Source organism: Heloderma suspectum, chromosome 8 (assembly GCF_057233095.1).
Source record: "Heloderma suspectum isolate Gila_16-S chromosome 8, 16-S_ref, whole genome shotgun sequence".
NCBI classification, from domain to species: Eukaryota; Metazoa; Chordata; class Lepidosauria; order Squamata; family Helodermatidae; genus Heloderma; species Heloderma suspectum.
Window position 1 is genome coordinate 24,132,228 of NC_139465.1, and position 27,343 is coordinate 24,159,570.

Genomic DNA, 27,343 nt, shown 5'->3' on the forward strand with positions numbered 1-27,343 from the left:
CAGCACAACAAAGCTCCAGTAGATATGGACTTTAAGAAAAGATTAAAACTGGAAAGGATAAATAATGATGATTAATGGGTTAATGAATGGAGAATCTTTCACTTGGAATTTGCATTGCTACTGCTATGGGCCATACTTGAAAGATTACTGCTCAAAAATCCAAGCAGCAATGATTTTACAATCATAGGCCCATAAAATCTTTTGAGAATCGTCGGGTCAGATTAGGAAAACGTAGATTTCAGTCAAGCGCGTTGTGATTCATTGTTCTGTTTAAAACAACAACACTGCAGCGTGTGCCTTAAAGAAAGCGAAGAGGCTGTTTTCTGCAGTTTGGCGTGATCTTTCTTGCGTGTGCATGTGTGCTGACGTTACCTTGACACCCCCCCCCCCAAAAAAAAAAAAAATAGTATTTGGAAGAGAGGGAGGCTGTGGGCGATAACCTCTTCCGCCAATAATTTTTCTTGGAACACTGGTGCTGGAGGTTAGAGGATATTTCCTGGAGAAAGCCCCGTTCCCTAAGAAGTGCCCGACGCCTGGCGCTACGGGTTTATTCAGCCAGCGCCAGGCCTAACGCGGTAATTCAGCGGTGAGGCTGCGTAGGGGCACTCTGCACATGTTCGGAGGCAACTCGTCTTAAAAACAACGGCCTGGCACGTCCGTGAGCGGCCTAAGCAAACGCAGTAAAACAAGCCCCGGGGCGAGCCGGGGAGCCCAGCCCCCCTTGCACGCCCGCCCCGGAGGCGCGTCGAAGGGGAAGGGAGGCGCTGCCCGAGGCGCCCCTCGCGTCGTAGCGCCAGCCGTCGCGGCGGGGCGGAGCTGGAGGAGGCCCCGCCGGGCGGAGCGCTCCGCTTCCCCCTCGCGCAGCCTGCCCTCCTTCCCGCCTAGGCCGGCCTAGGCCGCCCCTCCGCCCGCCCCGTCAGGGCCGTCGCGTCACGCGGGGCCGGGCCTCGCCTCAGACCTGCCCGGTCTCTAGCAGCGGCTGCGGGGCGGGGAGCCGAAGCAGCCGGCGGCCATGGCGACAGGACAGGATGCTTCCTCGCCGCCGCCGCCGCCGCCGCCGCCCCCGGTCCGGACAAGCGCCGGCTCCCCCCCGAGCGCGGCGGCGGCGGCGGCGTTGTTGTGAGGAGAAAAGCGGCCGCCGGCGCAGCGCATCGTCCCACCCGGGCGAAGGGCGAAAGGGACCCGCCATGGACGCGGCGTCCGCGGAGCTCCGGCCACCGGGCGCGCTTGGGCCGCTCGCTGCCATCTGCCTGGGTGAGCCAGGGCCAGCCGGGACGGACCCTGGGGGGGGGGGGAGGAAGATGGTGGTGATGAGGATGAGGATGAATATTCACTCCGGATGCACCGAAGGGCGTCGGAGGAATAGATGTTCAGGGAAAACATGGGGAAAGACGAGAGATGGGCTCCCCGATAAACGAGCGGGATGGAGAGATGCCCGGGTGGGTCGCCTTGGCTGGAGCAGGGCTTGGAGATGGGCGGACGAGGGACGAGGGAGGCATTTTGCAGATGGAGATGGATGTCAGGCAAGGATGCCTCGCCGGCTGTAGGACCCGTGGAGGGAGAGGCAGGCAAGCATCCAAAAGGACACACACGCGCACACACACACGCGCACACACACACACTCAGCCTGCTCTCTCTCTCTTCCACACACAGACACACAGGGGAGGCACTTGATTCTTAGGTACCCGTTGCTCAGTAGTGGACAAAACATGTACAGGCATCTTGGTCCGTGGCGGGAGGAACCAACTCACTACCAGCAACTTATGCGTATATATCAGACGGACTTGCTAAGGACACACGCCGGTATCCCTGGCTCTTCAAGAGCGGAGAATCTGCAGGCAGTAACTCACACACCCGCTGGGCACATGGGAGGCTGTGCGCGCACATAACACCCGGCCGAGAGCAAACAGAGAGAAACCTGTCGGGTAGTTGCATGGACCCTTTGATACGGCTGGCACATAGAGAAGGCAAGAGTGCACATGCCAAGTGCACGGGGGGGGGGATGTGGTATGCACGGGCACAGCCCCGGTGTGCATGTTTTCCTCATACAAGGGCACTGCAGAATGAAGTGACATCAGCTCTGTTTGCTCAAGGGAATGTATAGTATGTGTGTGTGTGTTTTTCTGCACCCTGGTTATGTTCCACATGGAAATGCTCAGTAGGACCATGACTCGTTGTTCGATTAGCGATCCGTGTTTTTGATTGTGTTTCTTGAGAATTGTTTTCTTCTGCCTCCTTGTAGCTGGACGCAGCAGCATTTGCAAAGTTAGTAGCCTGTAGTCAGGAAGGCAAGCAGGATGGTGTTCTTGGCTCACTTCCATTTTACAAACAAATTAGTGCAGTTTGTTCTATCAGCCTTCTTGATTTGTTGCAGATAATGTCTTACAAATTTACATTACTTACTAAGGTTTTACATTTACACCAGGATCAATTGTAAATAATATTATTATTAATAATAATAATAATACACATTGATGGTACTTATTTTTCAAATACATAGAGACAAATTTCAGAATGGAAATGCTTTACTAGTTTACAAAGTGCTTTATAAGGCCATCACAAGGTAATAATACAAATGTAACAGGCTGCAGTCTTATATACCTTCTCACTTGGGAATAAGCACCATTAAACTCAATGGGACTTCTGAATAGATGTATCAGATTGTGCTGTCAGGCAGCTTTAAGATGTGATCCCTGTTAGTGGATAGAAAGGAAACCTAGCCATATGCTTGGTCAGAAAGTCAAGCAGTTTGGCATGTACAAAATCTGATGGCAGATGTAGGGACTGCCACCATATGAGGAAATGAGGTTTTTTGGTCTCAAGACTGTGAATCTGTACACAGAACTTGCTCTCCCTGCGTTCCTGGTTATTAAAGTCCCTTTTGAACTTTAAAATATTGAACATTGATTATTGCTGGGTACATCTTGCCACACATATAGTTGTTGTACAGAACAGAATTTTCTCTTTGGTCATTAAGAGAAGTTGCTTTGTTCATAGAAATAGTGCTCACATTTTTGCTTTGTCAAGGCTATGACCATTTAACCAGATTTGGATAGTTATATCCTTATGCTAGTCCCTGCTTTTGAGGAGGACCTCTTCATCCACACAAGATGGAATAAATCACATTTATCCAGCGTTCTCTTTTGGTTAACCAATCCTAGTTCTTGCTGCTTTCCCTGTGTGTTCCACCTCTCACTTTACCTCCTGCTTACAGCAATTTTTCCCATTTCACTTTCACAGCAGGTTTTAACTTATGAAATACAGATGCAATATATGTAGCATTATCAGCCACAGATTTTGTTTTGTTGTAGTTCTCTATGTCGCTCTTGTCTTTAAGAGGAGGCGCAGAGTGGTAGGCGGCAATATTGCAACCAAAACTCTCCCCATGACCTGAGTTCGATCCCAGCAGAAGCTGGGTCTCGAGTAGCCGGCTCAGGTCAACTCAGCCCTCCATCCTTCCGAGGTTGGTAAAATGAGTACCCAGCTTGCTGGGGGAAAGGTAGTCACGACTGGGGAAGGCAATGGCAAACCACCCCGCTACAAGCTGCCATGAAAACGCCAGCGCAAGCGGTGTCCCTCTAGGGCTCAGTTTCTTTCAAGTAATGGTAGCAAGTTCCTAATGTTCTTCCTCCCTCCTCTATTCCTCCTCCAAGATAAAGATACATTAGAAAGGAAGAAATCAATGGAACTTACTCCAGGGTAATTAGAGTTAGCTAATCATTTTATGCCTCCCCTTTTCTATTGGTAAAGTAAGAATAAAGTCTCCCAAGTGCAGTGCTGAGATATGTGGTGGGTAGAGGAGCTGGAAAAGTTAAACAAAGAGCTGTTACTGGAATGGCAATGGTCGTAATGTAAAATGCATTTATTTGGAAAGGGGCCTTGCACCTTATACCTCGGATTTGCTGGCAGCCTGGTAATTGACATGGTGTGCAGCGTGGAACCAGAGGCATGTTCAGGAAGCCGAGTATCTTGGCTCTTGTGTTATACATGGGCAGATTCTAGTGATTAGAAAGCCAGGATGTCTGCAGCCCTCCCCCAAGCCCAATCTACCCATTCCTGCCATCAGAAGCCTTGGAAGTCCTATGTGGACTGAAAATAAAAGCAATTCTATAAAAAACATTAAAATTCAAAAACAAGGTTATTCTGGAGCACTGGTATGTGAAGTGGCTGTGACGTGGAGTGTTTTAATGACAAGCATCAAGAGGAACCTCTGGACTGCCAGTCCTTGGACTAAGAGGCATCAGACGCTCTTGTCCTGCAGTGATAGATCAAGATTTTCCACAGCTACAGCTGCCTTTGTAAAGGGAAGATGCCCCTCCTGATATTCCTTCGTAACTGCTGTCCTTAGGGAATAAGCTTCCTTTTATTCAGGAAGAAAGTTGGGATTTCTGTAATGCCTTTCTGCTAATCTGCACCAACAGCAGAGGCTTCTCTGTATTGAAGGGGGGTTGCTGGCCCTGGAATTGCGCCCAGGTGGTTTTCCACCCACAGGCTGCCACTCACAGCGTGGGATCCCACCAACGCATCTGAGATTGGCAGTAGTAGGATCTTTGCTGTGGCAGGTTCCACAGTAGTCGATCTATTAGTCTTTACGCTTTCCTACCCCACTTTTAAAAAGCTCTTGAAGACAATTTTATTGGTGTCCTCCCAATAATGTAAACTTTAACTTTCCCCATTTCCCTTCTAATTTCTGTTTAACTAAACTTTAATTGGATCTTATTAAATAAAACAAAAAGTGCTGTCACACTTCAGTCACCCCCCTCCCCCCTCTGAAATTTGGAACTGAGTCAGTAGGCCCAGGTCAGGCATCATATTTGAGGATCAGGAATGTGTTCTGGGCTCACACACTCTCTTCTTCCTTCATAAGCATAAAAAGAGCCATGTTGGATCAGACCAAGGATCCATCTAGTCCACCATTCTGTTCACACAGTAGCCTACCAGCTGCCCACGGTAAACCCACAAGCAGGACATGAGTGCCAGTGCCCTCCAGCCCATGTTCCTCAACAACTGGTGTACATAGGCATTGTTGTTGTTGTTCAGTCATTCAGTCGTGTCCGATTCTTCATGACCCCATGAACCATAGCATGCCAGGCCTTCCTGTCTTGCACTCTCTCCCGGAGCATGCTCAAGTCCATATTCATTGCATCAGTGATGCTATCTAGCCATCTCATCCTCTGTCGTCCCCTTCTCCTTTTGCCCTCAGTCTTTCCCAGCATCAGGGTCTTTTCCAGAGAGTTTTCTCTTCGCATTAGGTGGCCAAAATATTTGAGCTTCAGCTTCAGTATCTGTCCTTCCAATGAGCACTCAAGCTTGATTTCCTTTAGGATGGACTGATTTGACCCCCTTGCAGTCCAGGGGACTCGTAAGAGTCTTCTCCAGCACCACAGTTGGAAAGCAATTCTTCGCCGCTGAGCCTTTCTTATAGTCCAGCTCTCACAGCCATACGTTACTACTGGGAAAACCATAGATTTGATTATGCGGACCTTTGTCGGCAAGGTGATGTCTCTGCTTCTTACTATGCTGTCTAGGTTGGCCATAGCTTTCCTCCCAAGGAGCAAGCGTCTTTTAATTTCATGGCTACAGTCACCGTCTGCGGTGATCTTGGAGCCCAAGAAAATAAAATCTGTCACTGCTTCCATTTCTTCCCCTTCCATATGCCAGGAAGTGATGGGGCCAGATGCCATGATCTTAGTTTTTTTAATGTTGAGTTTCAAACCAGCTTTTGCACTCTCCTCTTTCACCCTCAACAAGAGGCTCTTTAGATCCTCTTCACTTTCTGCCATTAGGGTGGTATCATGTGCGTATCTGAGGTTGTTGATAATTCTCCCGGCAATCTTAATTCCGACCTGTGATTCATCCAACCCGGCGTTTCTCATGATGTACTCTGCATATAAGTTAAATAAGCAGGGTGACAATATGCAGCCTTGTCGTACTCCTTTCCCAATTTTGAACCACTCGGTTGTTCCATGTCTGGTTCTTACTGTTGCTTCTTGACCCTCGTACAGGTTTCTCAGGAGACAGGTAAGGTGGTCTGGTACCCCCATCTCTTTCAGAATTTGCCAGAGTTTGTTGTGATCCACACAATCAAAGGCTTTAGCATAGTCAATGAAGCAGAAATATACATTTTTCTGGAAGTCTCTCGCTTTCTCCATGATCCAGCGAGTGTTGGCGATTTGATCTCTAGTTCCTCTGCCTCTTCTAAACCCAGCTTGTACTTCCGGTAGTTCTCGGTTCGCATACTGCTGAAGCCTAGCTTGTAAGATTTTGAGCATCACCTTGCTGGCATGTGAAATGAGCGCAATTGTACGGTAGTTTGAACACTCTTTGGCGTTGCCCTTCTTTGGAACTGGAATGTAAACTGACCTTTTCCAGTCTTGTGGCCACTGTTGAGTGTTGTTGGCATATTGAGTGCAGCACTTTAACAGCATCATCTTTTAGGATTTTAAATAGCTCAGCTGGAATACTGTCATCTCCACTAGCTTTGTTGTTAGTAATGCTTCCTAAGGCCCACTTGACTTCACTCTCGAGGATGTCCGGCTGAAGTTCAGTGACTTCACTATCATGTGAATGTGCACTATCATGGCTATCAGGGACATTCAGATCTTTCCTGTATAGTTCTTCTATGTATTCTTTCCACCTCTTCTTAATCTCCTCTGCTTCTGTTAGGTCCCTGCCTTCTTTGTCCTTTATCATGCCCGTCTTTGCACAAAAGTTCCCTTGAGATCTCCAGTTTTCTTGAAGAGATCTCTAGTCTTCCCCATTCTATTGTTTTCCTCGATTTCTTTGCATTGTTCATTTAAAAAGGCCTTCTTGTCTCTCCTTGCTATTCTCTGGAACTCTGCATTCAGTTGGATATATCTTCCCCTTTCTCCCTTGCTTTTTGCTTCCCTTCTTTCCTCAGCTACTTGTAAAGCCTCCTCAGACAGCCACTTTGCTTTCTTGCATTTCTTTTTCTTTGGGATGGATTGAGTTGCTGCCTCCTGAACAATGTTACGGACCTCCATCCATAGTTCCTCAGGCACTCTGTCTATCAGGTCTAATCCCTGAAATCTATTCCTCACCTCCACTGTATATTCATAAGGGATATGATTTAGGTCATACCTGAACAGTTTAGTGGTTTTCCCTACATTCTTCAATTTAAGCCGAAATTTTGCAAGAAGCAGCTCATGATCTGAGCCACAGTCAACTCCAGGTCTTGTTTTTACTGACTGTATAGAGCTTCTCCATCTTTGGCTGCAAAGGACATAATCAATCTGATTTTGATATTGACCATCTGGTGATGTCCATGTGTAGAGTCGCCTCTTGTGCTGTTGGAAAAGAGTGTTTGCTATGATCAGTATATTCTCTTGGCAAAACTCTATTAGCTTTTGTCCTGCTTCATTTTGTACACCAAAGCCATGCTTGCCTGTTATCCTGGTGATTTCTTGACTTCCTACTTTAGCATTCCAATCCCCTATGATGAAGAGGACATCTTTTTTTGGTGTTAGTTCTAGAAGGTCTTCATAGAACTGATCCACCTCAGCTTCTTCGGCATCAGTGGTTGGGGCATAGACTTGAATTACTGTGATGCTGAATGGTTTGCCTTGGATTCGTACTGAGATCATTCTGTCGTTTTTAAGATTGTGCCCCAGTACTGCTTTTCCCACCCTTTTGTTGACTATGAGTGCTACTCCATTTCTTCTAAGGGATTCTTGCCCACAGTAGTAGATATGATGGTCACCTGAATTAAATTCGCCCATGCCTGTCCATTTTAGTTTGCTGATTCCCAAGAGTACATAGGCATAGTGTTTCTGATACTGGGGGTAGCATATAGGCATCAGGATAGTAGCCATTGATAGCCTTATGGGGGAAGATAAGATATCAGTGGGTACCAGGCATGATTTTGATATGCTACCTATTGTATCAGAGACGGTATGCCTCTGTAGGCCAGTTTCTGGGGAACATTTGTGGGCGGATGCTGTTGTACTCATGTCCTCCTTGTGGTTTTCCTACAGGCATCTGGTTGGCCACTGTGGGGCCAGAATGCTGGGTTAGATAGACTGTTGGTCTGATCCAGCATGGTTCTTCTTGCGTTTTTAACAATTTACGTTCTTCAAATTGCCTTTAAACCATGGTTTGAACTAGGTTTGAAAACCAGAGCTTGGAGGCAAATCCTGGAGGTTTGTGCAGTTTGGATGTCTCTGCTCTGATGTTTCTGGGGTTATCTTTACATGTGGTGGGGACTTAAAACTTTTAAAAATCTTTGTACACCACCCAGAGAGCTTTGGCTATTGGGTGGTATAGAAATGTAATAAATAATAATAATAATAATAATAATAATAATATAACTTTCCCCCCAAACCCCAACACATACACAGAGACACACACAGTGGAAGACACAAGCAGAGCAGGCTAGGAAGCACCGCTCTAAGTACCTCCTCTCTATGCTCCACAATACAGGGCAGGGAGACACACAAAGATCAAGGAACTGCCATACCACACACACTAACACACACAGATACACCAGACCAGGATGTAACATATACTTGGGATACCTGGAGAAAGACCCCTGCTGCCCAGACTGTTTAATCTTTTAAGAGGGCAATAAACATTTTTTCTCTCTTTCTTCCCCACTCATCTCTCCCTGTCTCTTACCACTCCTCTTCCTCCCTCACTTTTCTTTCTCTCATTCTCTTCCTCCTGAAGGAAAATTGCTTCCACCCCACGCAATCAAGCTTTTAAAAAAAGCTTCCACTGGCACCAATGGACGTTTTTCTCCCCACACGTTTAATTTTCATGGGGAGAAGGTTTTGGGGGGCTACAGTGTGCAGGGAGGGGAGGGCTAACTTTTTCTCCCCAACTGTGATCCTCCTGGAAATCCTCACCCCACCCCCAGCATGGCAATTAAGCTTAGACAAAAACTCCCATTAGCACCAATGGAAAGTTTTTTTCCTAAGGTTAATTACAATGCATGGGAAAGATTTTTGGGGGGGGGAGGTGGGGAGGCATTGCAGCTTGCAGTGGTGGTGCCTGTGTGTGTGTGTGTGTGTGTGGGCCCCCAGGCACAGAGAGAGAGAGAGAGAGAGAGAGAGAGAGAGAGAGACAGAGAGTTAACCCTTCCCTCTCCAGCTGTAGTCACCCTTGAAAATCATCCCTGTGTGGCAATTAAGCTGAGAAAAAAGTCCCTCCATTGGCATCAATTGACGCTCAAGACTCTGTGGAATAGATCCGGGCTCCTGGGGAATAAGTTTGGGGCTGGAGCACCATGAACCCAGATCTAGCAAGGCACCTGTTTAGTGGCATGCTGGCGCTGAGGTTTATTAATATAATGCTGCTGCAGTGCCCACAGAAATCAGCATAAGCTGTGAAACTAATGAAATAATTATTCAGCATCAGCACAGCCATTAACTGTATAAAAAATATTCCAATGTGTGCTAATTAATAAAGACGTAGGGAACAATCTAATGCAGTTGCCTTCCTCTTTGTCTACATCCCCACCCCATCACTGGCTGTCTGAAAATACAAGAGGCAATTTTGGGACTTCTCCCCCTCACTCCCTGTAAATTTTCATAATTCTGTCCATTATACTTCTGCCAATTCTTCAGATTTGGTGATATGGAACATTCACTAGGTTCACTTGTTGGAGTCTTTCTTTAAGGACCCAAATACTCTGAGCTGATACTACAGAGCAATCACTCTTTATGGAGTGATTTAAAAACGTGTTTCCCTTCATTGTGTTATGTCTTATTGGTCAGTGACTGGCATATCAGATCATTTTGTTATGTATTCATTCAGTTATAATCCACAACCCTTTTCTTTGTATTGATGTGGTCTCAATAGTCAGTCTGTTGTGGAGATTATTTGTTGCTGTGGTATAAGGTTTCTAACCTGCAATTTTTTAAACACCTGCATGGAGGCATAAGGGTAGATATTAGCTATAAAGCCTATGATTAGCATTGGTCCCTTATTAAAATACTGATCTGTAATCTGTTATGGATGATGTTGGCATACATGTGTCTGTATGACTTGGAGCAAGACGCTATGCCTTCAGCTGCTTTTGTTTTCAGGGATGTCAGCTGTCAAATATTGACTAGACACCAGGGACAAAACTAGAAAAAACTGATGTTTTCCTTACAAAAATGTAGCATTTATATAGTGCTTTCTTTTTGAGTGTTCACTTAACATGATCTCCGTAATCCTTACAACAACTCTATAAAGCAAATCAGCTTTATCCTCTCCAAATTGCAGGTGGAGGGCTGGTCTGAATGAACAGAGAATTCTTGAGCCAGGTTCTTCCCAGGCCCACTGGTCATAGTGTTAGCTACAAGATTCCTCCACTGATCAACTAGATATTATAAAAACATATGCAGCACAGTCCTATGAGTGTTTACTCAGAAGAAAGCCCAACTATGTCTAGTGAAGCTTATTACCTAGTAGATGTGCTTAGGATTTCAGTTTTAAATGGGTAAGCTGATAGCTTTTGTATCGTTGTCTTTTATTCCTATTCTAAAAAAAAAAAGTTACTTCATACCATACACATTGAACATGCAACTATATTCCTATTTTCTTAAGGCAACAGGAAGAGAATGAAGAATATAACTGAGATATAAGCTAAAACTGGAATTTGCTGGAAGAACATATATTTTCAAAATGCAATCTGGAACAAATATATATTTTTTGTTTTTCTGTTTTCAAAATAGTGAATCTCTTCTTGTCTGGGAAAATCGAAAGTGCTGTCCCTTCATTAGGTAAGATCTAATAGCATTTGAGTTTTATTTTCTTGCTAATAGCTGAGAAATCAGTTCCAGTAAAGCAGCTTTCCCTAACCTGGTGCCCTCCAGGCGCGTTGGACTACAACTTCCACAGGGCCAGCCCATGACATTTTGCTGCCTGAGGTGAAGGACAAGATAGTGCCCCCTCCCATTCCATATACAAAAGCTAAATGGACTAGTAATTGAATCTTTCTCCACACTAGCAATGGGACAGCATCCTCCACCACACCTGAAGATACCAGGCTAACTTAGAGGTGCAGGGAAGGCAGCATGGACCACAGCTCTCTCTTCCAACAACTTGCTGCCACCTTCCAGCATCTGCTACTTGAGGTGACCACCTCACTCTACCTAATGTTAGGACTGCCTCTGCTCCCACATCCCCAGCCAGCATGGCTATTGTGTTTGTTTAGGAGTGTGTTTAGGTGAGGAGGAAAAATCAACCACTTGTCAGGATAACAGGTCTTGAAAACAATGTATTAGTTACTTGGCTGTGGCTCTGTATTTCCTATGGTTGCTCGTAGCTTTGTTAAAGGGATTTCCACATTGCCTTTTCCTTTGGGCAGATTTGTACAGAGTTTTTTTAATCATGTTCTTTTGGCAGGCTCATTTAGGGCTATTGATCCTGTCCTAGAAGATGTCTGTTGAACTGCATTTAATCCAGAAAACCAGATAGTTTAGTAAAGCAGAAGGGTCAGAAAAGGGTAATGAAAGGTAACATCAACTGTAATTTTTTAAAACTGGTGAAAACTGTTGTGACAAAGTATGCATTTAACTTCTAACTTTTATCATTTTGTTGCTTTTGGCAGCTGCTTGCAGTGGAAAACTGGAACAGCATACTGAGCGGCGTGGGGTCATATATAGCCCGTCATGGCCACTAAACTATCCTCCGTCTGTCAACTGCAGCTGGTACATTCAAGGTGATCGTGGAGATGTGATAACTATTAGGTAGGATGGGTGATATTTTAAAAACAGTTTCAGGTTCAGTGTAGTAGATCAACTGAAGCTTGTGCGTGAAGAAACTTTCTTCACTTTCAGCAACAATGTCCAAGGCTATTTTAGAGACCACTGCCTGGTTCAGATGTAACCATGGGTTGGCTATTGTGAACTGTCTTCATGTTCACGTGCTCCCCCCCCTTTGTGTGCTTCAGTTTGCCTCCAAATCAGAATTGGAAACCCAGTCCAAGCTGTAGCGTACAATTCTGTTTGGGGTAAAACTTTGGTTCATGTAGTCCATAGTTTGCCTGATTACGATGGCAAACTAGGAAGAAAGGGAGGGAATAGGATCACGTGTAAGGGGAGGAGAGAAAGTGTAGGCCCAATGACTGTTCATGACAGCTAAATCATAGTGTGACATACTCTGGGATCTTTCACAAAACCCTTACCCCTCTCCTTTAACTTTACACTCTGGCAGATCACTATATCAGCTAATTTAAATAGGTTTTGGATCGTCCAAGGTTCACCACTTGGAGTAAACCTACCCTAAAATATCCCAACAAATTAGTAGCTAGCAACTACTGATTTCACAGAGTAGAAGGACTCTTAAATATCTTTGGAAGAGATATTTTAAATATATTTGGGGTATTAAGTCACCACTCTGCCAGCTCCCAATCTTTGCCCACCCAGAGAGTTAAAAGTGTCCAGTAGCTTGACTGAGAAGCCCAAAGCAACAGCATGGGCTGAGATATTTTGGTTTAGAATCTATCCAGATCAGAAAACATTGCTTTAACTAAAAGAGTTGATTTATTAACAAGAGCACACAGAACATAATATTGTAGTCAATTAAATAAACAAATGAAACCTTACTTTTTAGCTCCTAAGACTTAAAAACTTGTAAACATTCCTTAGCTGGTATGATAGGCAGGTACTTCCTATCTTATATGCTATAAGATCCATTCTACAATGCAATAGATCAGTCAGATCAAAAGGTCTGTATCTTCCTTGCAAAAGAGCAGCATGGACTTTAGGGTGTATGGTTAGCTAGCTCCAAAAGGTGACTAGAAATTGAAGACTGCTCTCTCTTCTGTTGTCATACTAGGTTCTTTACTTCTAGGAACTTTCCTGCGAAATTGACACAATAGAAAGCCCTAACTCAGGATATTAGGCAAGGTGAAACAAAGGTCAATATGTACTGTTGCTCCCTCAGGAAGGAAGACTCTCATTCATTTACTGGCGCCTGCACAGGTCAGCTTCCCCATCATTTGTGCCCAGTACCTCTTTAGCACAGAAAGAGTTTCTGACCAGCATTTGACACCTGTTCCCATGGCCTTCAGGAGGAAGGGGCAGGTGCACCAAGTCTTACCCTTTAGGTCTATTATTCCTACCATAAGGTTCCACATCTCACCACTAACTGAGCTGGGAATACAAGCATGGCTTTCTACGTTCCCACTCCCTTGTTCTAAACAGTTAGGCTGAATGTTTTTAATGAGCCAATTAAGGCTTCAGCTGTGTTCACAGTCTGCCCTTACTTAGAGAGAGCAACAAACAACAGTGACTTCTCTTGTTTTAATTGACTGATATAGTAGCATTACTGACGATAGCCATACTTTTTTTTTCTCCTGGACTTCTGATGTATTTGCTGGCAGGAGATGTAAGCTAGATTTCCAGCTTCTGCTGATTTTCTAACATTTGATTAGGGCTGCAAGCTTTAATCAAGGTTTTAATGATTGATTAATTAAAAATGTTTTAGCTGATTAATTGATGGGGCCTGTTTTAATTCAGTGGGCTGCAAGCTAAAGGTACCCTTGTTTAATATTTTTTCAGAGCCTTGGTTCTAGAATGAGAGATAAAATATTAAAGCTGGCCTTTGCTACCAATGAGTTGATAGCCTCTGTGTAACTTTTGTTAGGTTTCTGAGAGCCATCTTCTAGCAAAGTGCAGTGTTGATGAAAAGGAACTTTTAAAAATGTTTCTGTTTTCTTTTCACATCCCAGGAACAGAATTCTGACATTATAGGACTTAAAGGGGATGGCGGGGTGGGGGAATATCTTTCACAGTTAGAGATGAGTGTATCCCCAGCTGACCTGCATCTTTGGTTTTTGGAAGCATAGGGGCAAATAAGTGATGTGTGTGTTTATGCAAGGACTGCAGACTACTGTTAAGAGTGGCTGCATCAACACAACTGGCTACGAATCTTGTCATGACACTCTTTTGAATGTGCAATGGAGGAGTGACTATCCCTGTATTCTTTTTTCATCTGATGTCTTCTCAAAGTCTGACCTTGGGGTTCTAAAGTTCTAGTGTGTCCTGTAATTAAGGTTTTAGTGAAGTAAGTCAGATATAACTTTTTCAGTGTCTCTGTCCTGCATTTCATAGGTGTGTTCCTCTGAAAATAGGTTAGTCTTCCTTCATTTGTGCTTTTTCTCTTTTTCTTTCGGCAGTTTTAAGAACTTTGATTTGGAGGATTCTCCCAAATGTTCAGTGGACTGGCTGATGATTGGCCCAAGTTCCAAGCGGGAGGAGTACAGAGTCTGTGGATCCTTCATCCCACCTTCTTTCATCTCTGCCAGGGACCACATCTGGATATTTTTCCATTCAGATTCATCAAGTTCAGGGCAGGCTCAGGGATTTCGTCTTTCTTACATCCGAGGTAAAAGCTCTCTTTGATTTGAATGACTCTTTGTATTGATTACCCAGGGTTGCTTTGCTAACTTTGCTAGCAGGCCTAATTTCTTTTATTTATTACATTTCTATGTTGGATTTATACCAATTCATCCTCACAACGGTTCTGTGACACTGTCAGGCTGAAAGAGAGTAATGGTCCAAAACCACCTAATGAGCTTCAAAGCTGAGCGGGGTTTTGAACCCAAGTCTACCTGGTCTGAGTCCAGCACACTTCCCACTATACCACACTGGGTCTGGGACTAAGCAGACAACCTTTTCAGTTGTGGCACCTAAACTATGGAATGACCGCCCAAGAAAGGAGTAGGCCTCCTCTTTCCCTGCTTTTAAACAGGCTCTTAAGACTATTTTATTCCAGCAGACACTTTTTAGTTGAGGCTTTGATATCTTTTCTTGTTTGCTGCTGTTGATATGGTTTTTACTGTTCTATCATTTTGTTTTTATTTTTGTTTTGATTTATATGTTTTATTGTAAGCTGCCTTGAGTCTGATTGGTTCAATAAACTTTATAAACACATAATTATTACATTTATAATTACAATTACATTTATAAATACATTTGATAGAATTTTAGAATCCCAAGTCTCTTGTGATTTCCAGCACTAGGAGCCGTGATTCTGGTTGCTTATTGGTTCCAGGATTTAAATTTGAACACTGGAAGGGAGCCAGTTAAAGTACTAAGATCTCAAAAGTTACTCCACCATAGACACCCTGTGGCTAAGGAGCCAATTTCTTTTGTTCTCAGATTGCTTCTGTTCTCAAAAGCAATCGTTTGCCTTAATTGTGTGACATGAAGAAGTGTTCTATGTTTATTTTTGAAAGCCATGCTTTTTTCAAGATACTCTTTTATTCACCACTTCGTTTGGAGGAAGGAAGGGAAAAGTGTGTTCTAGTTTTGCTTTCACAGGGGGAAGTCAGAACAGTTAGCCTTTTAAATGTGAGAGCTTTGATTTCAATTCACAGATCTTTTTTTCCTCTCCCCTTAAAGATTGGTTTGTCATCAACCTACATCGCCACTTCAGAATTGTTCCCCCATTGCTTCTGTAGGAAAAATTGTCCCGCTTTCCCTTCTCTCCCTGTTGCTTCTTAGGATTGTTTTTATTTTTCCCACATATACTTTGCCCTAAAATAGGGGTAAGCAACATGGCACCTATGGGCACCAATATGCCCCGTTCACCTTTCTTGGTGTCCAACAAGGTGCCCCAACAATCCCACTTTAAAAAAAAATTAACACGTTTTCTTACCAGCAGCTAGGATTGCTGTGAAATAGGTTTCTCTTGGAGCTGGAAATTGTGGGTTCAAATGAATTGTTTAGTGTGTTGGGGTTCAGACCCAACCTCTGCCTTGTATTCAGTCTTTTGGGCAGGTTATTGTCCTTTGCCACACCTCCGATGGCAGCCATTTTGTAATGGTGCTCAGGACCATTTCTCAAACTGCCAAGTGTGCCCACAGCCCCAAAAGGTTGCCTACCCCTGCCCTAAAAAAAATTCTTTTTCTTTACAGACAATCAGCTTCTCTCCCATGTTTTTGTCTTTTAAGCTGATATGGGACGGGAAACATAAACAAAAACTGCTTACTTTCTGCCTGTCCCCAAAACACTGCACCTTTATTCCCAGAAGTATCGGTCTTTCTGTTTGTGGCAGACTGTGCCCCTACCCCTCAAGGAAAAAAAAATGTGGATAAGCTAGTGATGTTTAGGTCTTCCATTCATAATCTGGATAATAATAAGGAGGGAGGCTGATGTTCAGTGGCGCTGTTAGCATTGGCCCTCCAGTGGTAGGTCCAGGGCTCCCACAGGCCAGTGGCAGCCTGGAGGGCCCCCATGCAACAGCAGAGAAATGAGAGTTAGTGACACTGACAAGCTACAGCGTGGTAGAAAGAGAAGTTCTGTGCCTGCACCCGAGCCGAGGCTGCAGCCTTGAGTCATTTTAATTGAAATAATTTCCCCCAGTGTAAGAGTGGCAGTGCAACTTCAACCAAACAGACACCACCTTTGGGGTCGCATGGTCAATGATGGCAGTGGAGCAGTGAGGGGAGCGGGTTCAGCACCCTTGCCCACCTTCTCATCACGCCTGTGTCCTAATGGTTTGCTGTGTCCTCATTGGCTGCCAAAAGGCATCACATGATTGGCTGTGTAAGCTGTGACTCTTGCTATGGGGAAAATTGTTTAAATTAAAATGGTGCATGGATACAGATGAAGAGCTTCTCTTCCTAAGCAGTCTTGTCAGCCAAGGAAAAAAAATAACCACAACCACTGCTTCCCAAAGGTGGAAAGGAAAAGAAAAGCATGGCAGCAGCAGGCAGAGAGACAGAGAGAGGGAGAGAGTGAAAAAAGCAGTCCCACCACCCAAGAAATGGTTTACAGAAGTGTAATGTATGTAAAGTAGACTGGTTTACACATACAAACAGATTATTTGTTTTACTCCGTGTACAAGTACACAACTGTATGGGGAAGAATGGGAAGGGGGGTGAATGGAGGTAGACACAGCCATTTCTGCTGTTGTGCCTGGAAAAGGGCCGCCCGCCCCCCCCACACACACACGGAAATAGCTGCCTTGTAATTATCTACAGATGCACAAACCCCCGATTCATACTAAAATGTTCTATACAATGGGATGGTCAATGTAGGATGTCTTTCCAAAGATACCTCACCTGGGGGCCCCTGAAACCTGGCAGTGCCTGTGCCTGTTCTGTTAGGAGCGCTGGCTCTATTGGGGCAGAAAGTCAGAGGTAAGAAGCAGTGAGAAAGGACTGGGAACAGAACCAGATGTAGTTGCCTTATCGTCACATGGTGTAAATGATGCAACAGAGGATGCTTCCAGAAGAACTGCACTGAGGAGGTACCAAACAGATCCTTGTTGTCTCATCCATCCATTCACTCATTCATTCCCTTCTGCCAGTTCATCCTCAGAGTTAAAACAGACTGTATTCTTATGCGTAGGACACCCTTTGGAATGGGGCTACTGAAAGTTTGGGTAAGTTGTGGGGAAGAGATTGTGTGGGGCAAGTTGGGAGAAGAAGCTTGTGTTTGATGAGACAAGATGGAATCTTGTTGTGTAGACATAACATTTCAGTGTTCTGAATGGCCTTCACTTCCAAGGCTTGACTCTATTTTATGCTGGGTTCGTGTTTGAGAAACAACACGGAGGGTGCTTCCAGATGAGGCTTTTATTGTGTGATTGCACTACCTCATTCATAGAATTTTGCGGGGGGGGGGGGAGTCCAAATGCCATTGTCTTCCATTTGTAGCCCTTCAGTGTTTTCCCACCACAACTTCCATCTTTTTTCTCACCAGAAAAAAACACTAAGGAAGAAAAGATGGAATAGCTGCACAATGCTTTTTGATTGTTAACTATAGGAGCCATCCATCTGGAAGCACCAGAGTAATAAATGCTCGCAGAAGTTTCTAACATTTGTTTCTCACTTCACAGGAAAAATTGGCCAGGCTAATTGCCAGTCTGATGAATTCCATTGTCTAAATGGCAAATGCATTCCCAGCACTTGGAAATGCAATTCCATGGATGAATGTGGTGATAATTCAGATGAGAAAAATTGCACCATCCCCCCAACTGAGCCCCAGTCGAGCATCTGTCCTTCTGGAACGTTCCAGTGCAGTGTTGCCCATTCCACCAAGTGCTTGTTAAATGAGCTGAAATGTAATACAGTTAAAGACTGCAGTGATGGTTCTGATGAAGAAAACTGCCCTGATCTTTCATGTGGCAAAAAGCTTGGTAACTTTTATGGGTCTTTTGCTTCTCCAGACTTGTTCCGCTCAGATCACAGCCGGGCAGACCTCCGCTGCACGTGGTATGTGGACACTCAAGATAACCGCCATGTTCTCCTACAGCTTGACTTGCAGCTTGGGTACAATGACTATGTGAAGGTGTATGATGGCTTAGGGGAGAGAGGTGATAAACTTATGCAGACTCTTTCATATCATAATAACAGGCACTCGGTAAGCCTGGAGTCTTCCAAGGGGCAGCTGACTATATCATATCATGCCCGGTCAAAGAGCACTGGCCATGGCTTTAATGCAACCTATCAGGTGAAAGGTTACTGCCTTCCTTGGGAACATCCCTGTGGCAATGATGAGGAATGCTACACTGATAAGCAGCGCTGCGATGGGTGGTGGCACTGTCCCAATGGCAAGGACGAAGAGAACTGTCCTGCCTGCCAGAAGAACGAATACCCTTGTGAGGGAAACCGTGGACTGTGCTATTCATTACTTGATAGGTGTAATAACCAAAAGAACTGCCCTGATGGCTCAGATGAGAAGAACTGCTTCACTTGCCAGCCGGGCAACTTCCATTGTGGCACCAACCTGTGCATTTTTGAAACGTGGCGTTGTGATGGCCAAGAGGATTGCCAGGATGGAAGTGATGAGCACAACTGCCTGGTGATCGTGCCCAGGAAGGTCATCACAGCTGCTCTCATTGGGAGCCTGGTCTGTGGGTTGCTCTTAGTGATAGCGTTGGGATGTGCCTTTAAGCTCTACTCACTGAGAACCAGGGAATACAGGTGAAGAGACATAGTTGTTTTCACTTTTCTAATAGGGCTTTTTGTTTTCCTTCTGAGCAAGGATAACATGGGCAACCAAGTAAATCTTGAAGAGTAAAGTAAGTTTACAGGTGGGTTTTGGTATGATACTTAAGAAATTGCCATTCCCACTCTTGCTTCAGTTTTGTTATTCCTTAATGCTATTTACCTTTGTCCCAGTTGAGATATAATGGGAAACCATGGTTTCCTGATATGTGAATAAGTCATTGTGTGCCTTGGGCTCATGTGCTCCCCCTCCCCATTCCTTTTGTGCCTTCAAGGAGGAGATCAGAAACCTCCTCTTCCAGTTTTAAACAAACCATGGTTCCCTGTGACATCTGGATTTGAGAAACTATGATATGTTTAAGATATAGGGAGCACTGTGGTATGTTTCAGCCATAGGGAGTTTCCTTGCTGGGACATCAGAGGGAAACTGGAAATCTCTGCAGCTGCTAGTGCACGAGGAGGAAGGAGCACTTGAGCTCATCACTCATTCCCACTCCCAGAAACCATAGTTTGTCAGACCAGGAATGTTATGTCCAAACTGGCCCTAGTATATTTCAGGCATAATACAAGTAGTCTACAGTTCTCAATGGTCATGGTGAACATTCTTGCCCCAAACCAAATAATTTGGCATCCCTACAGTGAGTAAAAATAAGGGCTTGGCCAGATTGGTTAATTTTAGTGCTTTAATGTCAAACTGGAAGTGGACAGAAAGGTACCTAAAGGAAAGAAGCATCAAGTAATGTGGGGACAACTGTCACTTATTTTGATTGTGCCTCCCATAATGACCATACTAATGTCTCCTGTTTGAACCAGCACACCTACAAAGTGAGAACATTGCTGCAGTGACAAAACCCAAGCAACACAATTTTGCACAAGCAGCTCTGTAGAAGGTACCTGTTGCTTCAGTGAGGTGTGAAGATCAAGCACTTCCACAGAATCGTACCAGCAGCATTCTTAGTTGGCTCCCTTCTCCTGAAAACTCATTCGATCAAAATCTCTGTTCTTAGGCCAATAAAGCCTCCGGTTGCAGTATTAGTCATGTGTGGGTAGTGGTATTTGTCATTGCTCTGGGCAATGACTAATGCAAAGAAAAGAGGGACTGATACTCCATCTAGTCTACTTTGCTCTTGTTCGTTTCTCTCTCTCTTCCCCCCACCCTTTTTGTCATTCTCCAGGGCATTTGAAACCCAGATGACCCGTCTTGAGGCAGAGTTTGTGAGGCGTGAGGCTCCACCTTCTTACGGGCAGTTGATCGCACAAGGACTTATCCCGCCGGTGGAAGACTTCCCTGTTTACAATGCATCACAAGTAAATAACACGGTCTATAGCAGGAGTGCAGAGCCTCTTTTAGCTTGAGGGCTGAATTCCATTTCGGAGAAACTTTTGGGGGCCACATGCCAGTGGTGGGTGGGGCCAACAGCGAAAGGGGTGGAGCCAAAAATACCAACTCACCCCACCCCCCCAGCATATTTTAACTTAAACCTCTTACTGCCAGTAGCTGAGCCTTAGGAGAGGAATTTCAACCTTTTGAATTGGGGTGGGGGGACTGCACAAAAGCCGGGAAACCACCAAACGATCTGTAGTTGGGGAAAGGGGGTGTGCCAGGGGAAGGAGGCACGGCCACCTGGGGAGCCCTGGAGGGCTGGATTTAGCCCCCAGGCCTGAGGTTCTATACCCCTGGTCTGTAGGCAGTCTACCTGTTCATTGCAACACAAGTAGAATTTGAATCTGATCATGTCATTTTGTACTAACAATGCAGTCACTTTGGGACTGAAATATTGTTTATTTGAAAGCATTTCTACTGAGTTTAGTGGTTCTCCTCCAGAGTATAGAAAGCTGCCCTCTGTGGTAAAGCAATGCAGTTTTGCATTTTTAGAGGGAAAGTTTTATGTTTGGGAAACACGAAAACCATTTAATGTGGAAATGAGGGGCTGAATGATCCCCCCCCCGGTCTCTGGGGTAATTGACTTGGAGTTGGTTTGGTTTCCCTCAAAGATCCTCATTTATTTTGCTTTGAGTGAAATTTCTCTGACAGCTCTGATAAAAACACAAATGGATGTGTAACTTGTTCAAGCCATGACAACTATAGTGAAAACCTGAATGAATGAAGTGGCTGTGGGTTATTTGCATATCTTATTGACATAATTTGTTCAAAATTACACACCGAGGCAATATTCCAGCCTCAGCTAGTCATCAAATTATATTTTCTCCCTTGCTTCATGTGTTGTTTCCAAATGGCAGCTAGAAGTGGACAGGTCATAGGATGCTTTGCATCCTGATTCACTGCATGTTTTACTCTAGAGAAAGTCTCACTTGGTTCAGTGGGACTTACTCCTAAGTAAGGGTGCATAGGATTGAAATTGTTTGGTCCTTTTTATGAAATCTTCAATGGCATCTTCCCTCCCATGCAAACTAGCAGCTAGAGTGGGTGGGCTCAGGACCTTGTAGTCCACATCCTGATTAGACTCCCCAGTGGCTGCCCCTTACAGTTTAAAAAAAAGATTTATGCAATGCCAAACTAAATGTAATTTGTACTGGCCCATAGAGAGAGATGTTTGATTGTATGCTAAACCATTTCCACATATTTTTAGTGCATCGAGAGATTTGGGATTTGTGTGCACTTATACTTTGAAAGCTGTTGTCAGACTGTTGACTGCTAAAATCTTGCTTTCAGAAAGATCGTTGAGATTCTCTAGGAGAATGTGAGGAATGAAGTGGAGAAAGATATGATAGCAGAAAGTCAATTTATTTTGTCAGATGATACAAAGGCAACTGAAAACATTTTTCTTCAAGAAAATCATAGGGGCACTTGTTATACACAAATGCAGTTTTTGTGAATGACTGGGTTTGGTTTTGCATTTGCATTTTCCCCAGTGCTGCCAAATGCATTCAGCTCTGCAGCATGATCCTATTACAGCTGATGCGCTGTTTGTAATTACGCAAGCAGTGAGGAGATCTACTTCATGTTTTTGTTTCGGGCTTTTTTGGTCTTTTTGTGCATCAGCTTTTTGTTGTGCTGGAGGTATTTGATGTTAAGGCTGAAACCTGGGGGTGGGGGGTGGGCAGTGGCTTGGTCCACTGTAATCCTGATAATCTGTATTTGTGAGGTCAGGAGGTTGAAGTGAAAGAAAGAGATCTAGGAAGGTTGCTTTGCTGTGGGCTGGCCTGATTTCAGAGGATGACTTCCATTACATCCTCAGTTGTTTTCAAGATAGCACACAAGAAAATATAGCTGCCGGGATGTTAAGCAAATAATTGTTCAATGCAAGCCAAGGGGGGGGAAAAGACCTTGTATTTATCTTCACAGGCCTCTGTCCTGCAGAACATCCGAACAGCAATGAGGAGACAGATGAGGCGCCACTCATCGAGACGAAGCTCCTCCCGCCGGCGCTTGGGCAGGCTGTGGAACAGATTCTTTCACAGGCCGCGAGTGAGAGGTCAGATCCCACTGTTGAACCCCACCCACAGTTCCCAGACAGTGCTGGGGGATGGAATCATCAATCGCACAGAGGGGACGTCTGACCAGAGCCTCCCAGCTTCTCCTGAAGGAACTAATGTTGAAACAGAGAACTGCAGTCCAAGTAGGGGACTCCCAGAATCTGAAAACAGCAATTTACCTTCAGGGACAGAAGCTACAGAATCATCCCCCTCCTCAGATACTTTGTCAAACACTTGCACAGCTGCTCTGTCCGAGTCAGAGAACGGACACAGCAACAAGCCTTTGGGTGCTGAAGACATCTCCAGCGGGGAGGTTAGGCAATCCAGCAAGGCTGATTCGGGAAAAACATTTAGAGACCCTTTGTTGGAAAGGGTTACAGAAACACACCAGCATGTTGGGTCAGTGTCCAGCAGGACTGTTGCAGAGAACAGACGCTCCAGCAGGAATAATTTGCTGAATGAAGAGCCATGTAGGCTACCATTTAAAAAGTGGGGGTCCATGTACTCTGACAGCCCTATGAATGTTCCCATTCAGGTGGATGGGCAACGCTGCTGTTGCCCACATTCATATCATGAAGAACCTTTGGGCATTCACTCAGCTTGTTGCCATTCCATGGAAGTGCCAATACTAGAATCCCCTCCCCCTGTCCCAGAAATCAGCCCCAGTGATGACGAGTCTTTACTGGTTTGCTAATGGGATCATGCTGGGCTCTGGCAGGCCTTGTCAACGTTTTGCATTATATTGTGGTGCACACAATCCATAACCAACATACCCACATCTCTATTATGATAGCACATTGATCTCCAGTGCAGCAGAATATAGACCGCAACATTAAATAAGACAATCTCGGCAACTGCAGCTGATGAGTGTTCACACAACCGTATTTTTCATCTTTAAAAAAATCATTTAGTGTATACTATATGTGAAAGGCACAGGACTCACAGTTCGGAATCTTACCATCTTACAATTTTCCCTTGGTAATATTCCATACAGATCTCTGGCTAGTGGGCTGATAACATAAAAAATACCAAATCTCCTTTGGTATCTTAGTTTTCTATTTTTTGTGGCATAAGTTTTTGTAGGCCAGAGCCCACATCTGATGAACAAAGCGCTTGGCAGATACATATGTATGTGGGTACAGAGAAGGCAGGTGAGGGCTAAGTTATCAGGGAAAGTTCTCTGCTGTCAGGCTAGAGAAAACAAGTGGTGGTTAAATCTCACTTCTTTTGTCTGTATCTTCCATGATTCTTCCAGTGATTATAATTATATATGCCAGGAGGCCTCTCTGGTGCCCCCACTTCACAATCTGTGCATAGTTACCAAGGAGAGGACTGACCCTGGGGGATTCCCACACAGATGTAACATCTCATAGCTATTACATCTGTGGGAAGGTGCAGAAAATCTGCAGCTTTGCATCTGTCCGCCATAGGGAGCTAAAATGACACCCCCTGATGTAGTGTTCTCCACCTGTCCTTGATCCATGGACGAGGACAGGTGGAGAACACTACCCCAAGCGAGGATTCACTGTTGCAATTCGACACTTCCCTAAATCCCTTTGTTTCTGTTTTGTGAAATTGCTTTTCTCTCTGCTTTCCGAGATCAAAACTAAGCTTTCAGCTTCCCATTCATAGCTAGAGGGGATTCAGCTGGCAGGCAAAGCAGGCACCAGATGCAAGTAATTATTACTATGACTGCTCAACTGGAGATATCCAATTATTGTCAATTTAGAATATTTGTTTAAATTAAAGCTATGTTTACACTGCCCCGGGGTAAATTATTTCACCGGAACCCAAGCCCATGGAGCATCACTTCCTTTCATTTGTTAAAAAAAAAGGCACATTAATTCAGTTGCTTCTTTCCTTCTTAATGGTGTCCACAGAGATCAAGAAATGCCAGTAACAGCCAAAGGTTCTGTATACTGTTTACAGGGGAAATAATTGCATTTTCTGGTTGCTGTGCCACCCTAATAACAAAGAAGCCAAGTTTTGATTATAGTTCGATTCCATCAAGCCTGTAATAAATAGTGGTTTTACATTGGCTAATGTTGTATCAATTTTACTAGGGTATTTGTTGAGCTGCTGTTTAATGTAGCATCCTGAATCCCACCCGCCTTTCGCCACAAGAAGTTACCAATGTTAGCACTGGAAGCAGTGCATAGAAGTGCATAGAACTCTCAAAAGCTTTGGTAGGAATTGGTACTATCTGTGGTTTTCAAACTGGGTTCTGGAGAACTGTGAGCTTCCTAAGAAGTTTATCTGGAGTTAATAGGTTAGAAGATCAGTAATGGCACAGAAACTTGCCTGAAAGACAGTGGACTGGTTCAGACATCATGAGAAACGATGGTTTCCTGCTATATCAATGAGCCTGCATGAGCCTTGGGCTTGTGCGCTTTCCCCCTTCATGCTCCAGAGGAGGAGATTGGAATCATCCACCTCTGATTTTAAACAAACCAACATTTGTGACATTTGAACTGTGGCAACTGTGGTTTGTCTAAACTCTAGTTAGTGAACAAAACAGGATCTAAAACCACAGTTTGATCCTGATTTGTTCTCACTAACTGGAGTTTAAACAGACCATGGTTCCCCAGGTTCAGTCACCATGGGGAATTAGAGTTAGTTTAAAATGGAAAGTGGGTTACTTCCAATCTCTTCCTTGTGAGTGTGAAAGGAGAAATGAGGGGGAAGCATGCCAGCCAGAAGCTCGCCCAGACTTGTTCCCATTACAACTGAACTGGGCCAGTTTGTCCATCATGACTCATCATTCGTATACAGGGTAGTTTGGGGTGTATTCTATGGTGAATTCTGACTTCACTCTCGTATCCTACATGACTTGACATTGCACCTTCAAAGTTGCTACCGAATCCTCTCCCATGTGCAGGGCTTCCATGACAAGCAAGATGGTGTTGAAAGGGTTTTGTGAAACAAACTTTGGAAGCCACTGGAGTAGGTTAAAATTGCAAGGTCATGGCCTGAACACAAGTGTCTTAGAAGAATAACTGCTGGGTTTTATTTTGCTTTTCATTTCTTTTACAGTGATGTCTACTCTGTTGAAGTTAACCATTATCTTGAAGGCTGGCATTGTGTAGGCTCCAAGTACTGTGTGCAGATCGGTGCCTTTTGCTTTTTAAAAAATATTAATATTTTTTAAAATAAAGAAAATATTGTGACCATTGTTTGGACACAACAGCCCCACTGGAGTACAGCACAGCCATTTACAATGGGTGGTCTTGAGCTGTTCCAATATGACCATAAAAAAAATATTCACAGTTGCCTGATCATGGGCCTGTTTCTAGTACGGTGTATCATGCCCCGGTTGATTCCAAGGCTGCTCCAGTAACATCTGTCACTCAGAAGCAATTATGCAGATTGAGGAACTCCCCAGACCATTTCACCAGCTGCCTGAGGAGGAGAAATACATGAACACACTTTACACTGAGTCAGATGATTGGTCTGTCTAGCCTAGCATAGTCTATTCTGAGCAGCAGCAGCTCCCCAAGGATTTAGGCGGCTCTGCTACTTGAGATGATGTGAGGAATTGAACCCAGGACCTTTAACACGTAAAGCACATACTCTGCCATTCAGCAATAGCATGAGATGTTGCCTTAACATGTGACGTTACTGGAGCAGCATAGGATCAAGTCTTGAGGTGGGGGAGCACAACTTCCATGCCACCCACTAGTCTCTGAATTGGCCCCAAGTGCACTGTAATTGATTACAACATTCCCCGCTACCTTTAAAATTTTCCTGTTGGTACATTCACTGCTTAATTTCTGGGGCCACAATATGTTGCACTGTTTTATGTGTTGTAGGCTTGTTGCAATCCTTGGGATTTGAGCATACCTAACCGTGCACTGGATTGTAGCCAACATATCCGTTAACCGCTACTTCACAGGGCGCTGATTGCTTTTAACAATGTAACCAAATGCCTCTCCAGCATTCTGTCTCTTAATAACTTTAAAGTGTAAAAAAAAAAAAAAAGTTAAAGGCAGTGAGGAGCGGCGATGATAACTGAATGATCAGATGTGCAGAGAATGGTCCAGAATGCCTGAAAATACTCTGTGTCTTTAACTTGCATCTCTTAAATCAGATTGGACATGGTTTCTGGGTTTTGTGGCTGTGTGAATCAAGCAGGAATGGTATAAATTGGAGTGTGCTGTATCAGCAAAATACTTTTTATTGTAAACTTTAGAGGCGTCATCTGTTTTTTCTTACAATTAACCAAGGAAATTAAAATGTGTCAACCATCTTTCTGTTAAAGTTCAAAATGAAAAGTAATAAAAATAACCTAAAGTTGTCTTTTTCTTTTTGAATCAGGATGTACAAGATAGTGCTGCTTCAGTAGTTTCTGAAACATCGCTCCCTCTAATAGCTAACTTGGGTGTTCTGTGTCAAAGGAAATGGAGCCAAATAGGGTCGCTGAGAAACAAGAGGAGGAGCTATTGGCATGTTTGGAGGAGCCCCAAGGCTTCATGGAGTACAAAAAAACCCCTAACCTTCCCCCACGCCCCCAATAACCCAGCGAGGACTGAGCATGCTCAGTAGTCACAGAATGTTGAGTGTCAGTTAAAAAGATAATGGGGGAGGGGGAGAGATGGAGTATCCTAAAGGAAGGAAGGGCTGGCCAGCTGGAATGCTGAGCACTCTTAGAAGGTGAGGGTGCGCTGCAACATTTTGTTGCAGGCCCTGCTTCTTTAGTATTTTTGGAAAGTTTTGAATACAAAAACTTGCAGGACAGAACATTGGTTGGCAGAACTGACCGTACCCCTTTATTTATTCTTTAAAGTTAACATCACCGAGATGATGTCCTGGGGCTTTTCCAAAGGTTTTTTAAAGGCCGATTCCTGTAGAACTCTGCTTGTGCTGATGCTGAGTCAGCGTTGCTACATTCAGAATCACTATATATTCCAAAAAGGGGAAAATAATTATTTTCACCAAGGTTTAGTATATTATTTAGTATATTTGGAAAGAGAAACTGAATTCTATGGCTTGCATGGA

The 27,343-nt window shown here is 44.3% G+C and overlaps 1 protein-coding gene across 1 annotated transcript; it reads left to right on the plus strand.

Moving 5' to 3' along the window:
- Window positions 1-843: 843 nt before the first annotated feature.
- LRP3 (LDL receptor related protein 3) lies at window positions 844-26,636 on the plus strand. Its single transcript, XM_084812430.1, has 7 exons — window positions 844-1,254; window positions 10,680-10,727; window positions 11,558-11,696; window positions 14,129-14,337; window positions 17,800-18,886; window positions 20,086-20,218; window positions 22,218-26,636. The coding sequence occupies exons 1-7, from the start codon at window positions 1,029-1,031 to the stop codon at window positions 23,040-23,042; spliced, it is 2,667 nt and encodes an 888-aa protein (XP_084668556.1). The 5' UTR covers window positions 844-1,028; the 3' UTR covers window positions 23,043-26,636.
- Window positions 26,637-27,343: the final 707 nt, after the last annotated feature.

Excerpts from the sequence above, each read along its gene's own strand:
- LRP3 (XM_084812430.1), top strand. The coding sequence starts at position 1,029 with ATGCTTCCTCGCCGCCGCCGCCGCCGCCGCCGCCCCCGGTCCGGACAA. Across the intron at positions 11,697-14,128 it reads GGAGATGTGATAACTATTAG|TTTTAAGAACTTTGATTTGG; the intron begins GTAGGATGGGTG and ends TTCTTTCGGCAG. Across the intron at positions 14,338-17,799 it reads TCGTCTTTCTTACATCCGAG|GAAAAATTGGCCAGGCTAAT; the intron begins GTAAAAGCTCTC and ends CTCACTTCACAG.